An 18959-nucleotide genomic window follows, 5' to 3' on the forward strand; every position below is an offset into this window, starting at 1 on the left:
AATTCTGAAGAATTATGAAAGAAAATGAGAAAAAAAAACACGGATACGGGTCTTTAAGTATATAAATAAATAATAAATCCGCTAAATCTGATCCCAATCACTGTATTTGGACATCAGTGGATTTATGAGCAGAAATTATGGACTATGATCAAGGTATCACGAAACATGTCGGAGTTTTTGTGGACAAATATAGAGTTTGGGTTGCAGATTACGACTTTGAGTGTGGCCCCGTTCAGTTTCACTAAATCGTCCTAAAGACGAACGAGGTGGAAAACAACGTTTGTTCCTACGAGGTACATGAAAACGCGTCATTCCTGTGCATGCACCGCATCCACTTGCGAGCGGTGAAGAATCGATCAGATTTCCTCAGCAGCTTATTCGAAAATTCAAGAAATTCATAGATTCAAAAAAAAACCACTGAATGTACTCCTGAAGAGCTGGAGCGTGTACAAAGGTGCGGGTTCTAACACACCTCGTAGGAACTAAAGCGTTTCCCACGCCGTTTTGTTTTTTAAATGACAACTACGAGAAATCGGATTATGTTTCCGGATTATGGCAATTTTGTGATACGCTGCCTTTAATGTGATTCGTATTCGTACAGTGCTCAACACATGTGTTCCAACAATACTCCGATAGTCTCTAGGATCTAGGATAACGTTACAAGGAAGAACATAGATTCATAAGTGCAAATCATCGATTTGATTTGTTAACTAACTGTTAACAAATTGTTGTTGTTGTTTATTAACTAATTTGTTAATTTGTAAGCACATTTTTTTGTAGTTAAGCAAAGTTATCTTGCAAATGAATGAGAGCATAAGTCATGAGTCTCCATGCTTATCAGTCCACTCCGGGATGCATTGAATGGACGCCATTCGTTATTTGCCGTTCCTGAGCAACGCTCGATTTCATTCCACTCATCGTTGTGATTCGCCTTTTTCGATTTAATAGTCGTTTCATAATTGTTCGTTAAAAAAAAACCATAAACCTTCGTTAAATTTATATATATATATCATATATTTTAAATTTTGTACAGTAAGAAATCCACATTGTAATCCTTTTTAATAGTAATTTTTTAACGAATAATAGGACGAAACGAATAATAGGAATAATAGGACGAAAGGAATAATAGGACGAAACGAATAATAATTTTAACGAATAATAGGACTTCTAACGTATGAAGTCATGGGTCCTGGATAACGACGGAGATTGCATAATTGACCTAATTAAATGTAAATAAATTCATTTTTTTTTCTAACGTTACAGTTATATGAGATTTCTGGTAATCTCCGAGCTTGTCTCGACACGGCAAAGAAGCCAGTGCCACGGGCTGGGCCCTAAGAATTTACCGGATTGGTGAACAGTCCCAAATAGTGGCAACAATGCCAAAAATTACACCAATAACGGTATAAAAATCATTATAAAAAATTTCAGAATAGTTTCGGGGCTTTAATTTAGTATCGTGTATTAGAACATTATATATGTATAGTACATTTTTATAATATTAGTATATTATTATATTATTGTTGTACTATTGTGTTATTACCAGTATCTTATTATAATATTACTGTATTACTATATTATATTATTATATTACCATTTTATTATCGCACTATTGTATTGTTACTAGCATACTATTTATATTACTATATTATCACATTATTATATTATATTATTATTGTACTATTGAATTATTACTAGTATATTATTTATAGCATAGTATATTAACTCTTTCTTCAATTTACTGTTTCCGTTAAGTTTCCGGTAACTTTTGTTGCTGTTGTATAAAGACCTTCCTAATTTTGGAATAGTAATACTTACCAGATGAAACGAGATGTTTTTTTTTAAATGTTTTTTTTTTCAAACTTCTGGAATAGACGGAAAATTACGGAGTCAGCACTGTTATTTTTTTTGTGATACCATTAGTTTCCATACTATTTGTGTTTTGTTTAAATAATCTTAATTTTCCTCAAGATTTTCTTTTTTCAGGATTAATGACCCTGGATGAGATCGTTGTTCCGTCATTTTTCACGAAAGGCAGCAAATTTCTTCTCTTAGACAATCAGTCGGTAAGAGTTTTAGTTTCTCGAATGTTTTTCAATGTTTTCTTTAGGATTATTGATAAGGTCCTTATCTTTCTATCACAGCGATGGTTGTGCCGTTATTATATGGGGGTTGTGGATAATTTCCGGCCTAGTTGATCTGACAAAAATATTCTTGTCGGAAAAGAGCTCTTTTTCTGAAATTTTGGAAAAGAGATCTGAATTCTACCCTTCCTAACGCTGTTGTTTTTTTTATATGAAATTATTATTAAAGTGATTAGAACACAAAAAAATGAGGAAGAGAGTGAAAAATTAACCGCCATATTATTGGTCAGGCTTTCGAGATAAAGGATTTCCCCACGAGTGAGGAAAACCTTACTTTGGCGAAGACTAGTTTTATTCCTTCAATTCATGATGTGTTTTTCTAAATTCGTGTTAAAAGTAATTAAAAATTAAAAGTTACTCTAGCGGTACATCGTTTAGGAACAGAAATATGAGAAAATTAGCTTCGATAAAATTAAACCTTATGCAATCTAACTGTTTGAAAGAAGAATAATGGAAAAAATTGTACAAAAGGTTCAATGTTTTGGAATAAGGCGACCATTCAAGAAAAAATCACATACAGTGAATCCGAAAGATAACTTACTGCAACTTTGCTACTTTATAAAGCGCTATGCAAAATATCTATAAGTAAAAAGATATGATTTTTTATAAGGAAAAAAAAAACTCGGACCGAAAATATCAACTATCAGTTTTGCAACAAATTGTCCACTTTTCTCATCTTTGGCAAAAAAAAAACTCATTAAAAAAGCTCAAGTAGGAATTTCTACTACATCTAGGATATTTGATAGATCTTGCTCAATTACAGTCTTATTTTCATCATTTTTAAGTAAACAGCAGAATTTCTTCTAAAGGAAATTCGCCGTATGAAAGGCTGTTGCTTGTGTTCAGCGTTCACTATAAAGAAAAACTTTTAGGATTTCTATCGATATGCTACATGTTTCCGTTCGGTTCGCGCTTTCAAAGAAGTATTTCAGAAACCGTTGAAAGCGGTTCAGACTGTGACGCTACGCGTGGACCCGTATGGACATATCGTATATTGGATGCCAGAAGTGGGGTATTCGTAGTAGTATTTCTCTTTAATTTATTCTTCTTCGTTGATTTTAGGCGGGGAAATCTGTCTCCTAGAGTTTTCGACTTCCAGAATTGAGATCTTTACGGCTGCTTCAATCTGAAGAAGTTTCACGAGATATTTTATCGGATTTTTTTGCTACATAGGCGGAAAACATCCGACGGAGGGTCTCCAGTGCAGTTATAAGTTCTAACGTTCACCTAGCCAGTCATTGGTGTTAAAAGAAGTTTTCTTGGAATAATTTAGGTAGAGATAAATGTTCTTCTAGTACTAGCTAACTAAAGTTAAGCAAACATCTGAGTCCTATCTCGAAGAAGTACAGGATTGCTATGGAATTCATCCTGTCAAATTATGCTTACCTAAAAAACTTTCATGCTTGTTCTGAGGATCTATGTGAAAGGTTTTGTAAGATCTTGCCATGTCAAAACGACCTGAAACCAAGCGCAGTTGCGTAGATGACTGCGATCGTTAGAAGCAGTTGCGATCGAGCTGGGACCCTCGCTAGCTTTTAGTACTAGTTTTTGAAGGGAGGTACTCGATTACAGTATGGCGGTATAAGACTGAGTCGTATCCCATAAATCCGCTCAAGATATCTCTACTTTTTTCTGAATTTAATTGTTGGAAGTATTCTAGAGAAAAGAAGCTCCAAACTTCGTCTACATCCAAGATATTGTCGATGTAAGAACTGGGAAATATGCCGCTAGAAATCACGTATGTTCTCTTACATTTCCTTCTAAGTCATATTTAAAAAATCCCAGGAATCTGGGGTGGTACGGGGTTCAGGTAGGTATATACAAAGTCGTAGATTGTGGGGAAGAGGGTGATTCCGTCTATTTCTTCCTAATTGTCGTAAAAAACGGCCCTGAAAATGTGGCGCGTGCACAAGGCTGACGCGCTCCAATAGAACTCGTAGAAAATAGCACCACGGAAGGCTCGAAGCCGCATCTTCCGGGCAGTTTTTTAAGGTAATTAGGAAGAAATGGACGGAATTACCCCACTCTCCATAGTCTCAGGAAGAAATGAGCGAGATCTCACCCGTTTTTGGAACCTACGATCCCGTCTTTAGTCTTTGACCAGTGAAAATCTATATCACGTCAGATTTGTGTGGTTTAAGAGGTCTGGCGCGGCCTTACGGTCGATGGTTCGAAAGCGCCCTAGTGCAAACCAAGCCCTTCATCCCTCCGGGGTACCACACCTGTCTGGAAAGATAAAAACACTGATTTGATTAATGGATTAATGGCCGTTGGCCCCCGCAAATCGTTGTATAGGCCAATACGCGTTCCAAAACCTCAACGATTACGAATTGCAGTAAGACGCGTTGGCGAATCCCAAGTGGATTGAGCCAGTGACTTCACTTTTATTTTATATATTTTTTTAATCTTTTATAGTATTATTTTATAATTGTTTATAATTTATTTGTAGCTCGAGAACACATTACATGCTTCACTTTAAGGTTTCTATCAAAAATTTTCTGAACAGCGATCAACTCCTGTTGACAATTGTCGATAATGTGGACTTTATTCATCCGAACTTCACGTCATTTGTTTATTTAGAAGATAACGTGGTGAGCGATAGCTATGAATGATCGAGAGCTAACAGTAACAGTCGTGTGTTTTTCAGAAAAACCTCAAAACATGGGCAGAATTCTTATTCCATTTGTCCTTCCGAACACGTCGACGTCATTTTGGTGTTCTTCATCATATACGAAAACGTCTGACTCCATTTTGTTATGCTTCAAGCGTGGAACACTACACAAAAGACGAGTAACTATTATTTTTGTATGAAATTTAATCTAGTAGGTCGAACATACAAAATTTGTATGCCAAGTTTAGAATTTTGTATTGTTTCAATTCCATTAAGCGAAGTTATCTTTACAGCTTAAAGGCCATACTCATCGAAAACGCCAAGAATTTTTCATCAACGAAATCTCGATCGGATTCCAAAAAAGTGAGGTTTCTATTGAGTTACATCGGATAAATTGAACATTGTTGAAGTGAATAAAGAATAGAATAGTTAGAGAATATTCTATTAGATTATAGAAACCCAATAATTTCAGCATAGTTGGTAATTAATACTATTAATATAGTTAGAATGTTTTATTTTTATGCACTAATGTACAAAACACCGAGAATGACCGTAGATTTTCGCTATGCACCCTTTTATAAAAAATACATGGGGCCACGATTATCGCCTCTAAAATAAAGATTACACGGTTTGCCTCAGACTCTATGTTTTTCCATCACATTTTCACATTAAGTCAATTTCGTGACACATTGCTTTCAATAAGAAATATGTGGGACCTAGCCTCTCTAAAATAAAGATTACAAGTCTTGCCAATATCACTGCGCTAAAGGAAATATCGGAAAGTGCTCCTGAATCCTTCAGAATTTGCAGTTGTAATTTGACTTTGAGGTGAACTAACAGGACTTCCTGGCTTAGGTATCAATTTCAACGTAACACGTAACACAGAACTGACAATGTTGGGATCAAGATCGGCGCGTTCTGATGTGCCTCGTAAGAAAGAACGGTCACCGAGGCTGTTTCAACGCCATTTTTCATAACGACTAAAGGGGATTGAGGGTGACGACGCCCCTTTGCGTAACCCACCTCTCCGAACCCTATGTTTTGTTGGAGAGATCTTAAGGTTGTAAATTTCGTGCTATGTTGCCTTTAAAACATTCTTTTTATTATTGTGAAGGTCAGGCAATTTTTGGTTATTTATCAAAAGGAATCAGTAGTGCTGGATCATATTCGCCCAGGAAAAACATTGTGACGCGATGTAAGACCCCGGTTTGGAGATTTTTCTTACTAAAGTAGCCGAGGCAATGGAACATTTGTGGTGCTTTAGCTATACTGGTATTTTAACCCGAGATTCCGCAACTTAACTACTAGTTTAGTTAAGTTAAGGCTACTACTAGGTTAAGGCCCCTGACGTAACTACAGCGAGTTTCATGTCGTTTTGACCCGATTATATTTATATTACGCAACATAGCATAATTCACTCTGAACGGATCCCTAAGTATTTTTTAGGTTGAATGAGTTCAAAAAAAGAGGTGAGCCGACTGTGATTCACATAGAGTTTCCAGGAAAGCTATCCAGTAATGGGAGACTTGACAGATAGGAAATTAGTGGAGATTGTTCTCGGAATGGGAGATGTTCGAGGACTTCGAAAAGTATTTGATGAACTGTGAGTGGTTTTTAGTGTTCCCACTATTCAACTTTTAAACTCTCTATTTTAAATTATTATTTTATTTTTTAAACTCCATCTCTAACTCTTTTTATTTCACTTTGTTTTTTTTTGTTTCACATAAAATTATAATACATCTAGCAAGGGCGGCTGAGTTCTAAAAAAGAGACATGGAGCTAAATGATTGCTAAGATTTACGTCTCTTTGCGATTGACTCGCTTTTATTCATTCTTTTTCCATTTCTTCCTCCATTCATGTACTTCAACGAATGTTTTTGTTTACACCGTTGTAGTGCACCGGTTCGCGCAGTACGTATAAATATTGTTTCGATTCTCTGGTGTAAATATACACCAACATAGAAGTACAGGGGGTTTTGAAACAAAAAAAAAAACCCTGTACTTCTATGTTGTTATACATTTCTGGGGATTTTAGTAATGTTTCTTTAGTTTGTTGGCGATCATTCATTGTCATGTTCTTGTTTAATATTTCGGATTTCTAAAAAAAATTCAAGAATTTGGTGCATTTGAGGAAAAATAAATGAGAAGCTCATGTATTTTGAAAATTTTTTAAAGTCATATTTCATTTCAGCAAGAAGGCTGCAAAATGTGAACAGAAATAAATAATGCGTTGTTTGCAACAACAACAATTTTATTGTTTTTTTCCTGACCACTTCATGTGGACAAAACAGCTCTAGGAGTTTGAGGGTTCAACGTTAGCCGTTAAACACTTTTTTTAGGTGCGATGAGAACAAAAATCATATTTCTCGACGAAGTTTCCTCCGTTTTTTGCGAACCTATCAACGAGATCCACGTCTTAACGAAGCTCGACATCCACTCATTACTGAAAGATCGATGGATATAAGGCTTAAGCATATTGAGTGCCCTTTAGGTAAAATCATTCAATTTATTCCTGTTCATTGTTCCTGCAATTTTCAGTCTTCGAGATTCAGACGCAGATATTTCGTTCGAAACGTTTGTACACTATTTGTGGAGCGATTTTTGTACCGATGCTTCGGCTGTGTCATTGGAAGACGGTAAGATTTTTGAATGTAACCTTCAAGTTTTCCTGGAAGCTCGCTGCACGAACGTTTTTCTTTTCTCTGACATTATTTGTGCAGTAGACCTTTGATAACTGCTGCTGAGACCGATTTTTCGCTTCAGGACAGTTGTTGAGTGTAGTTTAAGGTTCGCACAAGTTATGAATGCTGAACAACAGACTTAATATTAGATAGAGTCATGGATAACTTCCGCCAAGGTACTTGGTACCTGTTTTTATTGTCTTTACGTAGAATTTGCTATCCAAACAAGAAATTTTTGTTATCGCTACATAGGCAGAACTTCTTTTAGTCTCTAGACGGCTGTCTGGTGTCGTGTGGACGTTACGTTCAGTTTTTCTTTTGTTCACCTTGAAAATGGAGAATCAAAAAATAGGTTTTCGCTACGTGATGCCTTGGAAATTTAAAAAAGGTAATAGTGCTGCGGTCACCACTCAAAAAATATCCACTGTGTATGGTGAGAGATTGATAATCGATCGGACGGTTAGGGATTGGAATTGTTAGGAATTTGATCCTCAGAATTCGATGACGATATTTTGAAGTCGAGTTGGAACAAAATCTACGTGAAACAATGAAAAAGTTAGCAGTTCACTATGAATGGATAAAAAGACAAGAAGGAATTATCAATTATTTAATTATTTATGACTTTATCTAGTTATTCTTTGAGTGCAGAAAATTGGACCCTCGCTACGATTGCTCAAATCTCAAGTTGACTTTGTACGTGGGTGGACGAGATATCTTGTTTCAGTTGCCGATGCAATGCATGCCCCACTTCCTCAATACTTCATCAATTCGTCACATAACACTTATTGTACAGGTGAGAACAATATGAGCACTCAAAATGAAATTTGAATTGGGGTGAGTGTAGCGCAGTCAGTAAGAGGTTCCGCTGCGGCTGTATGGTCGGAGGTTTGGATCCATCTCAGTGCTTACCAAACCCTTCATACCTCTGGGGTCAATAAATTGCTCTCAAGGCTCGTCTGGAAGGATAAAAACACTGACTTGACACATCGGCTGGCCTCCGCAAGTCACCGTGCAGGGCAGTTAAACCTCAACGATTATGAATTGCAGTAAAAACCCATTGGGGCATCTCAACGAAGCGAAGAAGGGGAACGGGGGTGATGTAGAGTGAAAAGTTTTTCGCTTACTGGAGCAGAATCCAGAAACCTTCTCCGATTCATGTCTACAGAGTTGACCAGATAACAGATTTATGAGGAAAAATTCAGGTCTCCAAGTTAAAGGCGCACATATCATTCCGAATCCGAATTCTTTACACAAAGAAGCTATTGCAGATGTTGAGATATACAGGCAGGTGGTAATCATATTTAATGTACTTTTATAGAAAGTGATATGTTCTTGTTTGTTTAACAGGTGCTTCTTTCTGGATGTAGATGTATTGAATTGGATTGTTGGGATGGATCAGATGGACCAGTTATCACGCACGGTCCATCTACGGTTATGAGAATGAACGAGATATCATTGAGTGTGGGTTTTATACGCTTGAATATCATTTTGGTGAAAAAGAAGTAATTATCCAGCATGGACCCAAAGTAAATCCCGAAGCCAGTTTAGTTCACCGTACAGAAAAGAATTTTCATTGTCTAGGTTAAAATTAGTTTACTATTATTATTATTAATAATTATTTATTGTTATTATTATTTGTTTTTATTATTCTAATCATTTACCACTATTATTATTAATTATTATTATTTGTCTTTATTCTTATTCGTTAAATTAATTAGTTAAAATTTAAATTTAAATTAAAGACAGCGTATCACGGCGATGTTGATGTTAGGGCCTCTCTTGGGCAGTATAGGGCCCAGTGTCGTAACTCTACTGGCGCTACGCGAAGCTGCGCGCATTCAACTGAACGATAGGCCTAGTATTATATGATATATCAATGATTGCTGATTATTACATAAATATAAATGTAAATAATGTAAATATACAGAAGGTAATCGAATTGCGAGTGAACAAGTAGAGTGGGATAAAATTATTTTCTATGCTGCTGTTCTGGTATGGTCGGATCAAAACGACATGAACCTCAGTGTATTTACGTAAGCGGCTGCGCTCGAAGCGGTGCGGTGGAGGTTGGGATTGAGCGGGAAGCCTTGCTAGCACCACGCAGCGCTGCAATTCGCGATGGTCCTACCTCGATCCCAACCGCTACGCTGCATCGCGCCGCTCCGAGCGCAGCCGCCTTATGGTACGTACGCAACTTCATGTCGTTTTCACCAAATATATAAAATTGCATAAAAAATAATATAACATAATAATAATGTAATAATATAATTTAATAATAATATAATATATAAAATATAAAAACCAAATATATGATCTCCGTACCGGAAATATTTTGGGAACAGTAATTAGTGTCTCAATTTTGAGGATCGTAACTTTTTTGGGCCGTTTTTTTTTGGAAAAGTGTGTTGTTGTGGAAACCAAGAGCTAGAATTTTCAAAAAGCTAAGTAATTCTCTTTTAGGGAATTGAGGTCACCTGCGGTTTAAAAACTATGTAGATCTCAACACCTAACTAAACAATTCGTGCAATACCGCGCTTTTATTCGTTGAAAAAGTAACATCAATGGAGACTGTAAGACTGCACCAAAAAATTGTTTGGTATTGAAATGCTGTGGCGGGTGTAGCGCAATAGATCAAAGGTTGCGTTGTGTCTACACAAGCGATCGATGGTTTGAAACCGCCTTAGTGTCAACAAAGCTTTTCATCCTTCCGGGGCCGAAAAACTGGCGCCAGACCTGTCTGAGAGGATAAAAACACTGACTTGAGAAATCGGCTAGTCCTCAGAACCTCAAGCGATTCTGAACTGAAGTGAACGAATTGGCGAATTTCAAGCAGATTAATTAATGCCGGGGCGGGTGTGATGCAGTCGGTTAGAGGTCCGTTGTAGCCATACGGTCGAGAGTTCGAAACCGCCCTAATGCAAACCAAGCCTTTCATCCCTCCGAGGTCGATAAATTGGTACCAGACCTGTCTGGGAGGATAAGAACGCTGGCTTGATCATCGGCTGGTCCCCGCAAGTCATTGTAAAGGCCAATACGCGTTCCAAAACCTCAACGATTACGAATTCCAGGAAAATGCGTTGGCGCATCCCAAGTGGATTGATACGCCAGTGACTTTATTCTTTTTAATTAATGCCAGACGCCTTATCCCCTATTGTTTATTGAAAAGGTGTTTGTTTATTTCAGGATGTCTGCTCAGCAATTGCTGAAAGTGCATTCAAAACGTCACCGTATCCAGTTTTATTGTCGATTGAAAATCATCTCAGTAAACACCAGCAGAAGCAAATGGTGACCATTTTCCGTAAATCGTTCGGCCCTAATCTGCTTGTCAGTCCATTGAAGACACATCCGGTAAGTTTTGAAGCCTTTTAAAACATATTTGGACACGTGAAATCAAAATTTATTTCTTACATTGCATATAAATATAATTAATAATGTTATATACACTTGTTATTGCAAATTATGAACTAATTTAGTTAGTGGAACACCAAGAACTACCGTCACCATATGCGCTGAGACATAAAATCCTCATTAAAGCGAAGCGACGACCCGAAAACGAGGATCAAACGGATGCATACAGGAAACTTAGCACACTCTCCTCGATTCCTTCAGTACGTCATTAAGTTCTTAGACAATACTTGCAAACCTTTAATACAAAATGAGGTCATAATGTTGAGCATTTTTCTACTTTTTTTATTTGTTTTTTTTTTCTGGAGATTTCGTTTGGTTATTGTTTGGCTATCTTTTTTTAAAAATAGTCTCATTTAGCTATCTCTTTTTCTTATGCCCTCAAATTCGTTTTTTTTTCAAATTGCTGCTCCGAGCTCCAAGTTGATTTCGTTCAGTTTTTTTCATTATAGTGGAAAATTTACATTACGTTCTTCCAAAGTTAAAAGATCAAGTTAAAATAGTTACGAAGGTAAGAAAAAAGTAAGGGAACCACTCTCTTGAGATGTGGGCAAAAATTGCAATCAGTCAGTATAGTCATTTTATATATCTAGATATTATTATTTATTTATTTTTATATATTTCTATATTATATTTGTTATTATTATTTAATATACATTTATTATTCATATTTGTATTATTTATCATATATTTGTTATTCATATTTTTGAATTATAAGTATTATTTTATAGATTTTATAAATTATTAATTTGTAATTTTATATTTTATAAATATTATAATTATATGCTATTATCTACACATATACATTTATACATGGGTGAAATTTTCGATGCTGAATTCTTTGCAATAGGAGGATTTCGTCCAAAAGGTGGATTTTTAGGATGTCAGGGAAGACCTGAAACACTTCCAAAAATTCGGAAATTAGAAAAATTAAGAAAATAACATCGAAAGTCTCCGTCAAGAAACTCTTTCTTTGAAATAGAGCAGAAAACAAAGACATGACATCAAGGGTACACTTTAGAAGCCCTCCAGAACGTTCCCCTCCTCCCCTTCAAATTAAGGCTTTTGTCCAGCATACATATTATATATTAGACATACATATTATATATTTTAAGTCTACATACGTATTATACTATATGTATTGTATATTTTTTCATATTTCACTTACATATTATATATTTTATCAAACGTGTTGTCTTTTATTCGTTGACGACAGCACGGCTCACCAGTGAGACGTACACTTTTCAACTGTAATTTTTCATGATCTCTTAGTTTTTTCAAGAAAAAGTTCTTTGTACCTAATGGGGTTATTAGTACTTGTTATTATTCTTTGTTTCTTTTTTAAAATATAGCTCTAAAACTGAATTGGTGCTAAATTTGCCAAAAAAAGCACCTTTTCGTCTATGGGTGAATTGTTCAAGTCTGTTTATGACGGTATAGTAACTGCAATGACGGACGAATGTTACTGAAGTAAAAAAATTTAACAGAAAGAAGAAAACTTTGAACTACAGAGAACGAATCATTAATGTGATTTTGTCCTTCTTTCCACTGTTTAATCATCTATTTGGATTAATTATCCAATATCAAATTTATTTATTTGTTTGTATGTTCAAGTATCTTTTTAGTTCCCTTATTGATTTTTTGTTTTACAGGGTGAATTGGAGTTGTTAGAGGATGAAGTACGAGAGCGACAATTGCGTCCTGTAGAAGAGGAAACATCCTCGAAAGATCTGTCAAATGTGGTCAACTACCTGACCGCAGATAAAGCTCCGCATACATGGGACGGTCGGTTTTGCATCGTTTCCTGCTATTTAGGGATGTTAAACTAATTGTGCTAGCCCAGTAGTTGTGCTTTAAAAGCAGCAAAAAAAAGCAAGTACCACGAATTTGACGTGGTGAGGGAATCCGCAGGAAAAGCTAGAGATAGGGTCGTAGATTGCGGGATCAGATGGGATTACAGATTGGTGGATCAGGGGTGGTTCCGCTCACCCCTCTCTAACCGTTCTAAAAAAACGGCGTGGGAACCGCTTTAGTTCCTACGAGGAACGTTAGAACGTTCCTCTATGTGTACGTTCTGGTCTTCCCAAGAACCTATTATAGGTTTCACTTGGATAGTCGAGGAGAACCCACTGCTTTTTGACCGCTACGCAGCTGGATGCGGCGCGTGTACGAGGGTGGAGCGTTGCAACTGAAATCATTTCATCTCTTCCTAATCTTAATTTTAAAAAACGGCGTGAAAATTGGAGTCTTTCACGCTGTTCTTTTTTTGCTACGATTAGGGAGAGATGAGTGGACCCTGATCCCACAATCTGCAACCGTATCTCTAGCTTTTCCAGCGGTCACAGGTGCGATAGGGAGGAGCCGGATCCTCTTCAAGTGAAGGGGTCCAGCTCATTGGAGGGGGGGGGGGGCAGCTTAAATGGTGAGGATCCCTTCGCCAACTGTCGCCAATCGTCCAAAAATGAAAAGGATCCCCTCGCCAATCGTCCAAAAATGAAGAGGGTCCCTTCGTCAACCGTACAAAAGTGAAGAGGGTCCCTTCGTCAACCGTACAGAAGTGAAGGAAATCACTTCGCAACCGTACAAAGATGAAGGGGGTCCGTCACTTCAAACCGTACAAGTCCGACTATAGCATCTATTCCAGCGATTTCCCTCACTACGTCAGATTCCTGGTATGCGGCCTTTAAGAACCCCCAGTGATCGGATATTTTTAGTAGAGTAACCGCCACTGTTCTTTATTTTTAGTAGAACCTCGACTGTTCTTGATGTGTTCAATCGGTGAGGATACGTCCATGAAGGTTTACAAGGATCAACGTCTCGGAAACAAGCTTATGAAACATACCTCAAAGAGACTTGTACGAGTGTTCCCAGCAAACATGAGAATTAAATCCGACAATTACCTTCCAAATGTAAGTTTTACCGAGTTTACTTATTTTATTTACCATTTATTTTCTCTTACGAAGTGTCGTAACGTACAGTATATATATTTATTACCACCAGACTATTTATATATGCTATACAACAGTGTTAAGTGAATTTGTTGAAATAAAAAATAAATATTAATATTAATATTAACAAATATTAGATTTTTGTTGTTCAAACTGATCCACCGTGCTCGCGTTACGTTTTTTTTTCGCTCAAGGACGGTGAGAATTTTTGAGATGATTTTCAGATCCATTGGATGATGGGAGCTCAAATGGTGGCGCTTAATTTTCAGACAAATTGTCCAGAAATGCTGATGAATCATGCGATGTTCGAGCAGACCGCGTCCTGCGGGTAAGCGCGTAGATTCCTTGCTTCCTTGATATTTCTTATCGTAGTGCTATGTCGCCTGGGATTTTGGGTAACCCCTCTTCTTCAATACAGAAAGTTAGATCATTTTCTATTTTCTATTTTCTATTTCTATTTATATCATATTTTTCTATTTCTATTTATATTATATATATTTTTTCTATTTTATTATATTTCTATTTATATTTTCTATTTATTCTATTTATATTTCTATATATTTTTATATCTATATATCTTTATTTTTATATCTATATTTTTTCTTTTTTCCTAAATAGTCACACGGGACGTTGACAGCGTCCTTGGAGTGATTTCAAACTTGTGTAAATGAACTTTATTCTTAAATTATAAAAAACAAGGCGGATTAAATTGGCAGAAAAATAATACCGCAGCTTTTTCACACGTTTTTGTACGCTCTCTATGGGCAATTTTTATTTACAAATCCTTTAAGGCTGATCATAAAGGTATTTAGAGATAAAATGAGACTACTGTAGTCAAGAAAAAAAAACAGATATATTCTATACTTTTTTCTTTGTCATATAAATTAAAAAAAAACTCTGTTCATGGACATAATTTGTTGTTTTATTTGGGCACCAAATTTTGCTCATATTCATCACTCATCACGGGCATAAAATTAAAAAATTCTAGTTATTCAAATCTCAATCAATTGTTTAAAGGCATCACCCCAGGAATCTGAGGTGGTGCAGATTTCAGGTGGAGTATTCGTATACGGGATGGGAGACTATGGAGAGGGGGGTGATTCTGTCTATTTCTTCCTAATTGCCGTAAAAAACAGCCCGGAAGATGCGGCGCCGCACAAGGCTCCAGTCGAACTCCCTGTAGAAAATAGGGCCGTTTTTTACGGCAATTAGGAAGAAATGAATGGAATCACTCCCCTATCCATAGTCTCCCATCCCGTATACGAATACTCCACCTGGAATCCGTACCACCTTAGATTCGTGGAGTGATGCCTTTAAATCTGGTATTGGTAGTAAGTGTTCTGTGTAATGTGTTGAAACTGTATGAGTTAAAAAATTTCATATAAATGCTACAGATATGTGAGAAAACCGGACTGTTTGAACGATCCATCACTGGATTTCGACATATACAATAGTTTCGTCCCACATCGGATGCCCGTCACTTTAAAAGTTACCGTGAGTTGATCGGTTCCGATTTCTTCTGTACGGTTTTGTTAGAATTCCATGCGTAACGCCTACTTTTTAAATAAAAAATCGGGGCAGAAACTGCTCTCCAAAGCGTAAACAAATTAATTTTAGGTATTATCTTCGATGTTTCTAACGCATTCGGAAGGAGCTGCTGAAACGTCACCATTCGTTGTTTCAATCGAATTATTCGGTATGCCGCCTTACGACAAATCGGCAAGCTTTCGCGTCTCCTCTCTTGCTAGCACCGGGATTTTTACGCACTTCAAAAAGGATCAAGCGGTTTTTGAAAAGGTTACGGTTTCCTTTCCTAACAGTTTTTCTACCAAAATTCTTACTTAAATTCTCGTTATTGCAATATACTCAAGGATTTTGCTTCCCAGTTACAGGAGTCATGTTTGTGGTTGTGGTACAGGAGGTCACCTTTGCTTTGCAATATTGTCCCTAAGGTTGTTGCTACCTTCCTTAAGTGAAATGCTAACAAATTCCTTTCAAATTTCTACATTTTTTTTAAAATACAGCTATCACAAACGAAAAATCGTCCTTAATGTCTCGTTTATTTTCGACAAATATCTGTTTGAAATTACTATGCGCTTCTGGTGGACCATCAGCGTCACTGGTCCCAATATTAGTCGCACTTTTCCGGAGCAGCAATAGCAAGCCACGGGACCAAGGCACACTTTTTCTCAATGCATTCTGGCGGCAGCGCCCCTTTCTGACCCCGTTCCCACATTTTTCATCCTTTTGGCTAATCTATAAATATTATTCCCTGTTTTTTTTTGCAATGATCAGGAAAAAAACTATTTTGGATAAGACGAAGAAAAGAATGTTTTTTATGTATGTACGTAAACGTATGCAAATAATTAAGTGTATGTAAGTATGTGTGTCAGCACATATTTATTTTATTTATTTTATTATTTTTTCACATTTCTTTTAATCCCGGTAGTGGGCTCTAGGAAGGAAGCAGCAGGATACATACATACATAAAAAATAGACATTCTTTTCTTCGTCTTATCCAAAATAGTTTTTTTTTTCTCTAATCATTGCAAAAAGGGCTTAGCGCTGGCTTAAAAAAGAATATTTTAGAGCGTCCGCGGAATAAATTTTTGGATTTTATACCGTGCTTTATACGAATACGAATGCTTTTATACGAATTTTCAGATTCTGCTCTCGGAGATGACATTTCTACAGTTTTGTGTTTTTCGTCGATCAATGAATGGGATTCTTGTACCGTTCGCCTATAGAACTCTCGCTGTTGAAAGACTTCATAACGGTACGAGCAGTATTTTTTCGTTTGAAAGGTGTAGAACACAGTAAAACAGTGACACCGTACTAATATTTAGTTGGATATAATTTAGGCTATCGACACGTAATTTTACGATCAGCAGGGAATCGAAATCTCGGCCCAATGTCATTATTTGTATATTTCGATGTTTTTTATTATGTAATGAGAACACGAATTGGTATGTTGATTTTCTATTTTTTTTTGAAAATTATTTTTTATTGAAAATATCCCTTGAAACGACTAACTCGCGAAGTAGTTTTAATCGATCACCGCCCGGTACCGTATTCTCATTAACCTTTCGATTTGAATCTTCAAAAAAATGCAACTTTTTTGGAGAGGCATCTCAGATTCCTAGAAAGAGGATCTATTCTCTGGATGCTCCAATGCAGCCTTTTTTCATGGTTTTTACATAATATTACTATTTTTACACAGAATTTTCCATGGCTTCCATTTTCCATCACGTTGAAAACCCGTACAGAACTTGTGTGGAGTTTCTCATCTGATGATGAAGACTAAGAAAATAAGGTCCCATTCAAAGCTTCATTGCTTCAAATTTCTTGCGGTTATCAAGAAATTTCTCTCATGAAAGGCTGTCTGCAGATGAACGCTGCGCGGTTGCCTTGGGTCACTGCATCATTTCATTGCTTATTGCCTCATATTTCTCTTATAATTCCTCCCTCATTCAGCAATTCACAGCGCACTCATGAACCCATTCCGAAGTGAAAGAAAGGAAGAGTTACTATCACTTGCATTAAGACATCCATTTGCGAAACACGAACCAGACGTTGAAGATGTGAGCTACAATTCTACATATTATCAATTTTTTATATTAATTAATTATTTTTTATTATTTGCATTTAATAAAGGTCCTAAAACGACATAGTTCTCATTATTTTCAAGTCAACATATCATTGAATAGGGCGGGTGTGGTGCAGTCGGTTAGAGGTCCGTTGTAGTCACACGGTCGAGGGTTCGAAACCGCCCTAGTGGAAACTAAGCCTTTCATCCTTCCGTGGTCGATAAATTAGCACCAGACTTAAAAACAATGGAGGATAAAAACACTTCCTTGATCATCGGCTGGCCCCCGCGAGTCATTGTATAGGCCAACACGCGTTCCAAAAAGTCATCGATTACGAATTCCAGTAAAACGCGTTGGCGCATCCCAAGTGGATTGATACGCCAGTGACTTTATCCTTTATTTTTTTTTATCATTGGATGTCATTTACATTAAATAATATCGATAGAAAAACGAATAGAGAAAGGAGAAAGATTTGAAATCGTTTCGTGCTGTTTAGTTAGTGATTATTACTAAAATATGGGATATTCAAAAAGAATTCCGAATTCTTGAAATGTTGTTGTTATGAGATTATCATATGTATATCCGTAAGCTTGTTTTTTTTCTTGTGTGAGACTCCTTTTAGTGGGGTGGAGGTAGCGCAGTGGGCAAGATGTTCCGCTACCCACACGATCGAGCGGAGGTTCAAATCCGCCCCAGCGCTCACCGAGCCTTTCATTGACACATCAGCTAGCCACCGCAAGTCATTGTGTGAGCCAGTTACACGTTCGTAAACCTTAAACGATCCTGAATTCCAGTGAATTTGATGGCGCATCCTAAGCGGATTGCTAAACGCCAGGCCTTTTTTTGCGATGATTAGGGAAAGATGGGCGGAACCTCTTACCGACTGCGTTAAACCCCCACCCATTGTGACATCATCACTACTGCTATTTATAGCATCTGAAAGTTGTTTACCATTTGAAACTATGACAACAACACATTTTCTAAATGGTGAACTATTTTTTCTCCAGGATGCGTATCGGCAGGCGATTGTTGGCACGGCGAAGAAATCGAAGGACGAGGCTCAGCAACCGACACCGCCGCCTTCACCTGTTCCAGGATCGTTCAGCTCCAAAGCGGCAAGGTGAAGGAGATCAGAATACTACGGAAAATTTTATAGTTTATCGTTTTAAAATTGTCGCCTGATCTCTGTAAAAATCAATATCATATTTTAGGGCGTTTCAACAAATTCGGAAATTGTTCTCCGGCTGAGAAAACTGGAATGGCGGTATAGATGCTTATGAAAATAGACAGAATTAATCACGGGGGCTTTCTTTGAATCTCTTCACATTCCATTTTAAGTTTTGATTTCACACAGTTCTAGTTGTACAAAATTTATTATAATAAATTTTATAATTTTATTGAAAAGTGAAAAGAACTACACAAGTAATATCTAATATTGAAATGTCCTTTAACCACTCAACTCGAGTCATATTTTAATAATTTGATTTAAAAGGAAAAAAAAACAAAAAAAAGGCACGTTATTGGCTGTATTAGGGATGGATACGGTAATGTACAGCTGGAAAGTACTAATAAATGAAGAAAAA

General features: G+C 36.7%; 1 protein-coding gene across 2 annotated transcripts; it reads left to right on the top strand.

The window, feature by feature from the left end:
- Positions 1–1991: 1991 nt before the first annotated feature.
- RB195_012883 (uncharacterized protein) lies at positions 1992–18624 on the top strand (the record flags this gene model as incomplete). Of its 2 annotated transcripts, XM_064202460.1 has the most annotated exons (24): positions 1992–2066; positions 3077–3151; positions 3805–3882; positions 4625–4735; positions 4792–4934; positions 5049–5118; positions 6258–6358; positions 7095–7246; positions 7308–7391; positions 8161–8229; positions 8639–8727; positions 8784–8897; positions 10620–10784; positions 10910–11044; positions 12494–12626; positions 13587–13750; positions 14014–14117; positions 15184–15283; positions 15407–15586; positions 16454–16565; positions 16651–16755; positions 17264–17370; positions 18384–18496; positions 18588–18624. In XM_064202460.1, the coding sequence occupies 24 exons, from the start codon at positions 1992–1994 to the stop codon at positions 18622–18624; spliced, it is 2616 nt and encodes an 871-aa protein (XP_064058340.1). The 2 variants fall into 2 exon arrangements, with proteins under 2 accessions (XP_064058340.1, XP_064058341.1); XM_064202459.1 differs by lacking the exons at positions 1992–2066; positions 3077–3151; positions 3805–3882; ... (1 more) ...; positions 4792–4934; positions 5049–5118 and having other exon boundaries at positions 6273–6358.
- Between the last annotated feature and the right edge of the window lie 335 nt (positions 18625–18959).

The sequence above is a fragment of the Necator americanus genome, chromosome V, assembly GCF_031761385.1.
Source record: "Necator americanus strain Aroian chromosome V, whole genome shotgun sequence".
NCBI classification, from domain to species: domain Eukaryota; kingdom Metazoa; phylum Nematoda; class Chromadorea; order Rhabditida; family Ancylostomatidae; genus Necator; species Necator americanus.